The sequence below is a fragment of the Nannospalax galili genome, unplaced genomic scaffold (assembly GCF_000622305.1).
Source record: "Nannospalax galili isolate Female #2095 unplaced genomic scaffold, S.galili_v1.0 scaffold329, whole genome shotgun sequence".
NCBI classification, from domain to species: Eukaryota; Metazoa; Chordata; class Mammalia; order Rodentia; family Spalacidae; genus Nannospalax; species Nannospalax galili.
Window position 1 is genome coordinate 1,114,126 of NW_008360321.1, and position 12,380 is coordinate 1,126,505.

The window sequence follows — 12,380 nt, forward strand, 5'->3', positions numbered from 1 at the left end:
TGATTCTGCCTTCCAATTAGTGACTTGGGGAATTAAAAGAGCTTGCAATGTTTCTTAGGTTGGCCAACCATCTGTTTGAGTTTTGTAGGTTGTACAATCAACATTAGTTTTCAGAGACTGAAGAAAAGAGATTCAGTTGGGAATCATCTGAATGTATAAAGAATAGTTTTGATGCCATATGTGTGTGTGTGTGTGTGTGTGTTCCCTTGAGCATGTTACTTCACTTCTTTTTAATTAATTTCTCATATCAGTAAAGTGACCATAATTTTTTTTATTTCACGGGGTTATTGCCAGACATACGAATGCTCAATGCAGCACACCTTAAACAAGTTAATATTGTGTGTGTTGTTTATAAAACAACACATAGGCATACTACTAATTGAATAGGATGCTGTAGATTTTTATATTTAGGAGAAAACAGGCCTGACAAGAGAATTACATATACTCAAATGTAAGTTAATCTGATTTCCAAAGAAAGGGAAAAATTTTCCAATCATCACATGACATTATATTGATGTAATAAAATCCCCCAGTGGTCACAGAATCTGAAGTCATCCAGAACCCAGGATTCCATTCATTGTGCCCTTATGTCTTATGTCTCCTCCTTCCTACTTCTGGAAAAGAAAAGGTTAATGTTCTTGTTGATCACCTTGCATCTTAGATCTTGCTTAATATCCTCTCCTGTAGTGCTTGCGTTCAGTTTTTGCCTATGTCGCTGCTCTTAATGTGCCACTGTTCAAAGTATGAGGCACCCCCTGCCTCTGTGAATGGAAAAGTAAAGAAGAGTTCAAATGGAAATTTTGGCCTAGCTTTTCGTCTAATAATCGCCTAACTCTCCTTCCTAGGGATAAATAGGCATAGCATCACTAATGGTATCTTTCAGTCCTTTTAAAAAAGCACCCTGTGAGACATGAAGATTTCAAGATGTATTATCCTCTTTTGGCAGCAGAGGTCACAGAAGTAAAAGAGGAAACCATCTAAAAATCACGGTGGCCATCAAACTGAGAAATACCATCAACAACACTATATGATTATTAAATTTAATAGATAATAAAAGGGTACAACATTTTACCAGCAAACACCCCAGAATAAAAAGCCTAGAGCTGTAGTATTTGCGTTATACAATAATGAACAGAATTTCATTTGATTTATTTGAAACTGCAACATGGTGATGAACATAGAGTTGAGGGAGTGTCCAACGATAGACTGTCTGTCCATGAGCTGCTGTCTGTCCATGAGCTGTAGTCAGCACCAGGTGTATATACACAAGGGGGTCAACAGAACTGACTCCATCTTTCTACCTAGTATACACACACACAATTATTTTCAATAACCCTGGTGAGTAGTTGCTTACCTTCCATCTGCATAGCTCCAAGGAAGATGTTCTCTCTGAGGATGGCTTTCTAGCTAGACTTAGGAAGGTGTGGAGAAGAGATACCATTGTGTATAAAGGATCACCCAAGTAGCATGATGGGTGAAGCATCATCTTTTCACAGGTTAAAACAGAGCAAGCAACAAGTAGTGTCCTAATATGGCAGCAGATATGTCTACTGCAAACAGCATGGTGCCTTAGAGGAGATGCAAGGCTCATCCTTGGATATCACTGCAATAAGTTATTGCCTTAGCTAACTTAAAGACAAGAAGCTAACTTTTGACAAGTCATGAAGGACAGATAGTGGAGTATGTGCTCCAGAAACACAGATTGTCGTATCATATGATCTGACTCTCTATAAGTACTTCTATTGTGTATAATTTGTGAGCTGTTACATTCATGGAAGACTTGGATGTTGTACGCTTTCCTTTCTTTAGGTTTGTTGCCTTAGTAAGGAAGCAGAATACTTAAGCATTTTTGAAATTCTCTCTCTCTCCCTCATATATATATCATATGTATATACATGATATATATCATATATACATATATATTGAAAAAATTAATTGGAATGAAGTATCACTAAATGGCAGCAGGTCATCAGACATGAGGCGTTTTCAAGACTGCTCATTCAAAGGCATGCCACAAGGTTTTATTGGCATTGCTCAAAATTTTGATGTTCTTTTGGTTCATATGTGCACGATAGCAGTGGCAATACTTAGGAGCTGCTTGCAGCACCATTTGTGGCTATTATGATCTGTGTACCCAAGCAAATGTGTAATTATAAAGGATTTATTTCTCAATTGTTCAGAATTGAGGATATTTTGAACTCAATGGCAATGTTTTTGTTAATATTCAGAGATAGGGACCCTCAGGAAAAACAGGCTAATGGTAAACATAAACCAGGGAGTTAATATTTGTTCTCGCCGGCATTGTTGACTGCCTAACAAATCCTTTGTGGGCAGTGTGCATCCAGCAGTGCTCTATAGTACATAGCCACTCGATACATTACTGTTACAGAACTAGAATAGTAAGTCGGTGTGCTAATTAGTAAATTTTACCAATAGATTTTCCTAAAGGATCATATTCTTTTAAAAAGTGTGGTTCCCATGCTTCAGTAGATGACTCTGTACCCACACACAAATTGGCAGCACTAAACTGGACTTAGTGGGCTGTAACAGCAGCAAGAACAACAACAACAGAAGAAGGGGGAAAGGCATGAAGTTAGGAGAAAGATGTGATGAAGAAAATACGCAGGGAGTTGGAAAGGGAAATGGAGGGGCCAGAGAAATGATGATATTTCATTATATGCCTTATGAAAGTCTCAAGAGCAAAAAAAAAAGCATTTTAAAAAGATAGCTTACTATAAAAAAGAACAAAAATGAAGGAGCCAAACTTGAAAGGAGCAGTGTTTTTGTGTTTCTGATCATACACAGGGACTGTTGCCTGTGGGCACATAAGGGTTAACATTTAAAACTGACTGGTTGCCTCCTGATTTCTTGAACATAAAACCATGAGAAGTTCAGGGAGAGACTTCTTCTCCTCGTAATGAAGCTCTCTGCTGCTAATGGGCCATGCAGACTCCCTTGGCTCCTCCAAATTAGAAATACTTTTGTGCTCCTTTGCTTCATTAAGAGTAAAGAGAGGGAGATTGGTGGCTATTTAGGGCACAGGGAAATTGGTGGCTATTTAGGGCAAGCAAAGATTGTAGTAATTATGGTTGGTAAATTCTCTTCATGGTGTTCTTTGACTCTTGATGTTCTTTTGGTGCCTTTCAGAGGAGCCCACCACCATCAGTGCTGGCATTTAGCCTAGAAGGACAGGTACTGATCTGACTTTGAATTTGGGGCCCCTGATAATGTCAGTCTTGCCTGCAGGGAGATAAGCCTTTTCAATTTTCTTTTTAGAATGTAACATATGATCCTTTCTACCACCAGTTGTGATAAAGTTATGTTTGGTGTTTTCTCCTTTACTTACACTATAGAAAGTTGGCCTGCTCATGGCTGCCCGGGAAACTACATCCTGAATAAACCTCGTTTGGTATAGATGAAAGATGTTTGACAGGATCAGGGCTTCACAAGAGTGATCTGGGAATGAAAAGAAAGAAAGAAAAGTTATCTAGGATCACAACGTGCTGTGGTGGGTCTCTGGTTGGCTAAGTGACAGCATCACATTGTTATGTGCTGACTGGAAGAGAAGAACATCACACAGATGGTACAGAAGTCCCAAAGATAAGTACAACGTCATCAATACTAGCAGTTAGACTTTTAACCACATTAAAAAGCAAGGCATATTTACAAGGGCCTTCAGAAACTAGAGAAATGGTCTAAAAGTTTTTTTTTCAGAAAAGAAATTGCAATCATTTATAGAAACTGACTCAAGAGATACAGCACCCTAAAATTTGATTAATAAATGAGGTATGATAGCAATTTACCAAATAATTATATTCAGAGTATCCAGGCAGATTCTTGGGAAGACATTCCTAGAGTTAAAAAAAACATTTATGAAGCTATCTATTCAAAATAGTATACTGACAGATATTGAGGTAATATTTAAAAATTTAATGTGCTATGAATGATAGCTAGGATTGGATGTATTTGAACAAAAAGGGTTTTGTTTGGAGTATAATTAAAATTGATTTTAGTGGCCCAGCCAACATGAACTTTACAACCTGCCCTACCTTTCACGACCTGCTCTACCTGGTCACCATGCATGAGTTTGGTTGACCAGCGATGTGGCCTATGTGTATGCAGCTCTGGGGGACTCAGATGACCAGATATCTATGTTCCACTTTTTCAGCTTTCAGGTTGTTAAGGGTCCAGGGTTCTGGTTGTGGGGATGGCAGAGGTTTAGGTGTGGATGGGCAGCACACAGTGTCAGAAACTATGCAAGAGCCAAATGACCCCCTGGCCTCCAGGAAACTGGAGACTGATCATTAAAACCTGAAGAACAGAATTCAAGAATACTCAAAGAGAGAGCTCCAGGTCAGAATAAGGGCATTACTTCAAGACTATCATAAAGCTGAGTGCTAAGATCTTTGACAATCCCATAGGCCATGTCCATATCCTTCTGCACATTAGCAATGCTTGTCTTGTTTTTGATCACTTTAGAGTTAGGTATAAGATGAAGCTGGTTATGTGCCAGTCTATAGAGAGCAATAGCCCAAGGTTGCAAGGTCACTGATAACACCACTATCACTTGGTTGCTCCTTGAGATAGAAGTTGAAGGCTCTCAAGGCTAAGTTGCTGTTCATGAAAGAGAATCATGAGGAGAAAGTCAATGGCTTATAATGCAAGATTGCCAGCTCTTGGTTGATGGTGAAGGTAGATGTCTCCAAACCTCAGGACCTCAGAAAGATCACTGTAGATCCCTGGTCCCATATGATGAGCTGGCCTAGGAAAAGGAAGAGGAGAAAGAAAAATACTGGTCCCAGCAGATAGAGGAGAGCATAGTGGTTAGTTCATAGTCTTCAGAGACTGTAACTGCTACAAAGATACTGATGACACTTAAGATGATGCTCATGGTGACAAGAGACAAAACCTAGTTCCTGGAGATTAAGTTTAACTCAAAGAAAGCTTTAAAACAGACTGGTGTGTGGAGTACTGATGTGCACTGCATATGGAGAAGCTCAATAGGTCTTGCTACACACAGAGTTGGAGCTAACAAATCCCCAGGAAAGTAATGGTATCAGGCCCAGAATTATGAGGCCCTATGGAACATCATGGGCATGCTGGAATCCATGAATCACCTACAACTATCTGTTGAAAGGGGGGTCTTCAGTCTCAATGATAACCTGGGAGTAGAAACTCCATGAAAAGCTCCCCCCTCCCAGAGACCACCATTTGTTGGATCTGTTCATCAAGGTGTCTAGAGTCAATAACTCCAAAGTTCTGAAGTACTGAGGTGGCAGAAGGGTGGACACCCTTTGGAGAACAGCAGACCAATACGAACGTAGAAATCATTGAACATTAAACAGAAAAAGAGACTTTTGCCATTGCACTTGGTTTTCCAACAGAACTGGATGGTAAGACCCTAGTGCTTAAGACACTACATACATGAGTTTCAGAACAAACAAGAAAAAACGAAGCTAATACTGACCTTAAAGCTACATCTCTGCTGGCTAGCTTTCCTAGTACTAGAATGTGCTATGAATGTTACTGGCAGAGTCAGGTAGTCATCAACCCTCCCCACCTGTGAATCCTATGAGCTACAATAACAAATGACTTGGCAAAATACCTGCTGGAGCAATAGTGGCATGAGTATTGTGGGAGTAACCAACAATCTTCTAATTTAAGGTCTGAGTTTAAGGTCTGCTTCACAAGATGGCGTGCATACCTGACACTGTTATCATGGCCAAGACCCTGTGGCTAGACAGTTCATAGGCAATTGATAGATGTTGGGAAAGAAGAGTGAGTTTTCCTTACTGGGATGATGTCTGGTAGACTGACCAAACTCCAAGAGTTAGATGTACACATGCACATGCAAGAGCACTTGGGAAACACAGATTAGATTTGATAGGCCTTAGGAAAAAAAAAAAACAAATAATAGTAGAGGACATAAAGTTGTGGTAGGGGGGTAGAAGATAGACGGGAGAGGAGGAAGGGTCTGACTATGATCAAAATGCATTCTATGAAATTCTCAAATCAATAAAAATATTTTAAAAAGGAAGTTTTCTGAAGCAGTTTAATTGACAGCACTTGAGTAGGATGAAAGAAATATGAATTCCCATGGAAACCTTAGTATTTTTAAAATTCATGACCTACTTCAAGTACATTGTACATACTACAAAGAGGATTTCCAACCAGCAATGTAAGTATAAAGGTCATTTTGGTAAATATATGTTTTGGGGTTGACTTATCAAACTCTGATGGCTTATAACTTATAACTTATTTTATTTTTAATGACATGCATGGATGCATGTCTCTGTGTGGGTATCATATGAGTCTAATGTATGAAGAGGGCTGAGGAAGGTATTAGATTCCCTGGAGTTCAGAATTACAGGTGGGTGTGAGCCCTCTGCCCTAGGTGTTGAGCAGTGCACACTCAACATCTCTTCTGTCCCATACTCTTACACTTATGATCAAATGTTCATTTTCTTTGACTAATAAGTTTGTAAGAATTGATTTTCTGTATAGAATTCTTTGTTAGGGAGAAATATCATAAGATAGCTGGTTGCCATATTTTGGCATATTTAAGACTTTTAATTCATTAAATAATTTATCCTTTTTCTATTTATTTATTTATTTATTTATTTATTTATTTATTTATTTATTTAATAAGTGTATTGCCTGCATGCATGTACATGCACCTGTGTTGTGCAATGCTCATAGAAAACAGAAGAGGGCATCAGATCCCCCGGAACTGGAGTTACTTAGATGGTTGTAAACTGCCATGTGTGTGTGTTAGGATTCAAACTAGGTCCTCTGCAAGAGCAGCTAGTACTTTTAACCACTGAACCATCTCTCTAGCCACCCCCCCAAACAAATATTTTTTGAATTGTAATGATATGAGGGACAACTTTTATTTCATACAGTAAATAAATAATTAGGAGTTCTGATTTATCAGTTAGTCTCTTCTGGATTAGGCCTTGTAGCTCATTGTTTGGAGTCTTTCTATCTCTGTGGAAGCTGAAAGATGTACTGTGAAATGTGGATCATTTATATTGGTTCTCTGAACTGTGGCAAAGCACATCCTAGATCTAGAGCGCACTGCCTTCTACAGACAACTCGTCTACCTCTTTGATGTTTCTTGGTTTGAACTTATCTCCTTTTGTCATTTTAATTTTATGTTTATTTCTCAGATGTCTATTTAAAATGTATTAGTTAGGAAAATGATGCTGGATACTCTGCTGGGACCCATGAGTTCAATCAGAAGAAGAGACAGGCAGAATGATATGTGGCAAGTAGTAAGGCAGAAAGTTTAGCACGCTAAAGGGTCTCTACATTTTATGGTCTTATCTGGGTGTGGTAACACATGCCTGCAATCCTAGTACCTTGGAGGCTGAGGCAGAAGGATTGGGAAGTCAAGGGTAATCTGAACTGCATAGTGAGTTTAAGGCCAGCCTTGGCTATATAATAAAGCCCTGGATCAAACAATAACAATAATGAAAAATTACAACTTGGAGTAGGGACAAGATGAAACACCACGGAGGGAAATTTTTCAATGTATTAGAAGTTAGAGCACATCACCTTCCTGTCCATCCTGAATCCAAGAATATGAGCTAAGGGTTACTCAGTAATTCTAGTACAAATACTGATGTAAACTGAGGAGGTAAACCCTAAGTATCTCAAGCCTAAAGAGAGAAAGGAAATTTCCCCCCATCTAAGCTTCCTAAAGATTTAGATAACACTGGTGGGGTAAATCTGAGGAAAGAATAATTTCTTTTATTCCCGAGTGCTCTAAATGTTTTTGATCCCTCTTATTTCATTAATAGAGTAAACAAATACATTTAATCTCACAAGAAATATATATTAAGTGCCACACTGCCAGGGCTAATGTTCAGTAACATGAAAATTGCAAAGCTCTGGGCTGGAGAGATGGCTCAGCGGTTAAGAACATTGACTGTTCTTACAGAAGATCCAGGTCCGAATCCTAGCACCCACATGGCAGCTAACAATTGTCTGTAACTCCAGTTCTAGGGGATCTGACAGCCTCTTCTGTCCTCTGCAGGCATTGCATGATAAGGGTGCATTTACCTACATGCAGGCATAACAATCATACACATAAAATAAAAATAATAAAATAAAATGAAATTGCAAAGCTCAAGTTTTTAAAGATTTGCTTTTTATCTTTAATATGTAAATGTGTTTGTGTGTGTGTGTAGGAAGATACCTGTGAGTACAGATGCCCATTGAGTTCAGAAGAGGACATTGGAGTTCCTGAAGCCGGAAATACAGGCAGTTGTGAAATGCCCCTCTTGAGTACTGGGAACTGAACTTGGGTCCTCTGGAAGAGCAGTATACACTCTTAACTGCCAAACCATTTCTCCAGCCCCAGTGTGATTGTGTTTTAAATTGACCAAACATTACAGACAAACCTCTTAGGCATGTCCAACATGTGGCTTGTGGCAGTGTGTGCCCCAGGCTAACTGTAAATATAGCTCAACAGAAAACTGAATACTTATTTAAAATATTATGAAGGGATGAAGAGATGGCTCAGTGGTTATGATCACTGGCTGCTCTTCCAGAGGACCTGGGTTCAGTTCCCAGCACCTACTTGGTGGCTAATAACCAACTCCAGTTCTAGGGGATCTGATGTCCTCTTCTGGTTTCTGTGTGCACTTACACACATGCAGGCAAAACACACACAAAAATAAAAATAAATTTAAACATCATGATTTGTCTTTGCAATTTTATTTTGTAACTCCACTGTGTGGTTCTTGAATGTGTTCTTTCTAAATAACAGTTTCAGTCACCACTGCTGGCTACATGTGATGGTCTAGACATTCAAATAAGTGGTAAAGAGCACTCAATATGCCTCCTCTGAGATTCTCAAGCTGCTGCAAGTGGATGCTGAAGGGGCTTCTGGTGGCCACTGAGTGTTTCGTGCCGATGGTCTCAAGGCTGTACTGCAGCGAAGTTTAAACGTGCTGTTTTACAAGGAAGAAAACCAAAATTTGGACAGAGTTTAACTTGCCCAAGTTCACATGCCCTACTATATGAAAATTTGCATTTGTATTTTACATTCTTTGACTTTAATTTGTTGGTGTATTATTGATATCATTTTGTTTATTTGAACAGAGTTTAACTTGCCCAAGTTCACATGCCCTAGTATATGAAAATTTGCATTTGTATTTTAATTCTTTGACTTTAATTTGTTGGTGTATTATTGATATCATTTTGTTTATTTGAAACAGGATCTCTCTACGTGGCCCGTGGAGGCCTGGAATTTCAGATCTCCTACCTCCTGGTTACTTAGGCATTTAACATTGCTCTCTCAGCTGTCGTTTCACTTACATAGGAGTCTAAAGCAAGAGTCTAGTTTGAACCCAGGAGATATGGCAAGCTGGGTGATAGAGCAGAAATTATTATCTCTCAGAAAAAGGTTTCCTTTTCTTAATATGACATTGGGTTACAAACTGGTTTTAAATGCACTCATGTCCCACTTACCTTGTTTATCTTTATTTTCAGAGCTTAAACTTACTTATCTGCTTGTAGTAAAATGTCTCAGTTAAATGTTCTCCTGAAATGTAAACGACAGGGGAAAGACAGTTATATGTGCATATAATTTAAAAAATCTTTATTTTCAAGGTCACTTTCAACTCAGTTTTAGAGTCTTAACATGTAAGCCAATCTGTTTATGTTCTAATAAAGTCTTAAAAATTGCTTTCTTGGATGGACCGATATAGAAAAATGCAGGGGGTTCTGATATTGTCACAATCTGCCTTGGTTTTCTCACTTGGTAAAATGCAGTTCCACATGAAAACCTTTATATAAATTAGCAAAACAGCACTGACAGTTTTTGGAAGATCTTATTGGATCACTCTTCAATCCTTTAATGAATACATTTAGTACCAATGTGTGCAGTGGCTTGCGCTGGCACAGAGATTACTAAAAGGAAGAAGGACACATCTCTAACTTAAAGTAATAACAATCCATATTTTTTACAAACAAACAAGAATATAGAGGTGCAGTCACAGCAGTGAGTTCTGGTGACTAGACCAGTCCCTGGGAAAGAAGCCAGGTCACCTCTTCATTCTAGAGATGGCTACTGATACCATTTCTATGGGAAGCTGGGAAGGTACCTAATAGTCTAGGCACATCAATCCTGAGCCTACATCAAGGCTCCTACAGGAATATCAAACTACCAAAAATAACGTGCTTTCTTCTGTGAACAAACTTGGTACCTGGCAAAACTCTTGCTGAAGACCTTTATTTGTTAAATCAGTGCCTTTCATCTTGGCCCATGTGCAGTCACTAAGGTGGCATTTATTAGCGGTCTCAGGTATGAGGAAATGCTACCTATTTGTACCACACAGTAACGCGTAAGTGATACAGTGGTAACTTCCTAGTGGGCTTTGCTTACCTACATAGACTATGAAAACCTCCATACACACAGAGACAAAGGGCCAAGACACACAGGAGAGAACAGAAAGACGATTACAATCAATGAAACAGGCAGGCATTAGATTTAGAATGGGAAAATAATCACGGAACTCTTTAATTTTAACTTCTTATTTTGTATCGCTCTAGAATGAATGCCCTTGGTGTTTCTAAGAATTTAACCATGACTGACAGCAGAAATAAGACAACCACTGTCAATTATGTATGTGACACGTTGTCTAGCCATCATGGCTGGATGGCTCTGCTTTTGGATCAAGAAACCTACACACTACAGTTTCAGAGTCCTTGGATCGATAGATCTTTACAGGTAATCTCAGTCACTCGTAAGTCTCATCCCTAGTAAGGGGTCCCCATCTGTCCGTCTGTGAAGGAAGAGGCTGTAAATAGTATCTAATGCCTATAAAGGAAACCGAAGCAGCACTTTTGCTAAATGACATATAAACGAATGAAATTTGGTTTGTGAAATGAGACAGTTTTAGAATGTTTACGTCCCATCTTGAATGCAAAAAAATTGTTCTGCCTGAAATTTAAAACTTATTAATCTATATAAAGTAGACTCTAAGCATTAAACATTCCTCATAGTTACTTTTTTTTTTTTTAAAGTGCACATTAGACACCAACTTGTCCCAGCTTTAAGTGATAATAGCGCAGGTATCTTAACAGTTCATTTCTATGTTTCATACTGCCACCTTGTGGTTGAAGATAAACTTGCAGATAAGAATCTGCTTCTCCAAGCTGGGTTGGGGGAGTGAAGAGGAACAGCCAAGAGGAAAAGTGGGGACATTTTCCAGTAACAATAACAATAATAAAAAATTAACTTATAAAGGGAAGAAGTCATTCAATGGGCTCCTTTGAGCTGAGTTATCTCCTTTTTATACAGTTCTCTCTTCCTTTGTTACAAAAATCCTTCCACATTGTCATGAGAGTCGACCTTAGGGAGTTAGAAGCTGCTTTAGGTGCACTGTACTTATGAGGAAGTCAGAACAGAGTCTCTTTTGATCTTCTCACCATGGCCATCAAAAGGATATCTGCCTTTCTACTTTTCTGTCTATCTATCTATCTATTTATCTCTATCCATCTATCATCTATCATCATCTATCTATCTATCTATCTATCTATCTATCTACGAGGTTGCTCAAGGACTGAATACATCAAATGAATAGTGCTGACCATGCAGCAAATGCCCCATTGGCGTTAGCTATTGCTGTTATAAATGCTGGATGCTACTACTACTGCCTGTCTCTTCCTGTTGTGAGGAAACTAGGTGAGAATTCTGGACATGGCCCAATCTCTTACTGCTGTCTGTCCCAAGAGAAGTCAGTTCACTTGTCTGGGTCTCAGTTTCCTTCTTTGTTAATTGTGGCTCTGAACAAGAATTTCACAGCTTAAGTTTGCACATTTGATGATTTTGTAGCTTGATTATACACTTATTATGGAATAGGTTCAAGTATGCCTATTTACCATGAGAGAGACATAGTCTGGCTTTGAGCTTTCCTAACCGTAAACAACTCACTCTGTGTTACTTTGACTCTTTTCGAGAGGAGAGAGTTCATGACTGACTGAGACTTATTGTGCTTTTCTCCTCTTCAGTACTCAGCAACATTTGACAGCTTTGCTCCTAGGAACTACCTCCTGGTGGTGCACAAAGACCTCCCACCCTATCCTGACATCCTCATCAGATGTGGGAGTCAGGTGGGTCAGGCTCTCCCAGCTCATCCATTGCCTGGTCAGGACAAAGGCTGCGATTGGTTCTTCAATAGCCAGTTGAGGCGACTCATTTATATGGGTAAGTATCTAACTGCATACTTATTTTTGAGGGCATATAGTCAGAAACCTTCCTTTATTCCTGTATTTCAGACATTTGTGCTGTGATATGAAGAACTAGAGGAGACGGCTGTGCTATGTGTTATAATAAAATGAGTCTGATCTGAAGTCAAACAATCTGGATT

General features: G+C 38.9%; 1 protein-coding gene across 1 annotated transcript in view; it reads left to right on the forward strand.

Annotated features, from left to right (window-relative positions):
• Positions 1–12,380, forward strand: part of Pkhd1 (PKHD1 ciliary IPT domain containing fibrocystin/polyductin) — a 563,112-nt gene that overhangs the window by 254,348 nt on the left and 296,384 nt on the right. Inside the window, exons 49-50 of the mRNA XM_008825215.3 lie at positions 10,561–10,738; positions 12,022–12,217. Coding sequence (XP_008823437.1) covers positions 10,561–10,738; positions 12,022–12,217 — 374 coding nt within the window. The remainder of the gene's footprint in view (positions 1–10,560; positions 10,739–12,021; positions 12,218–12,380) is intronic.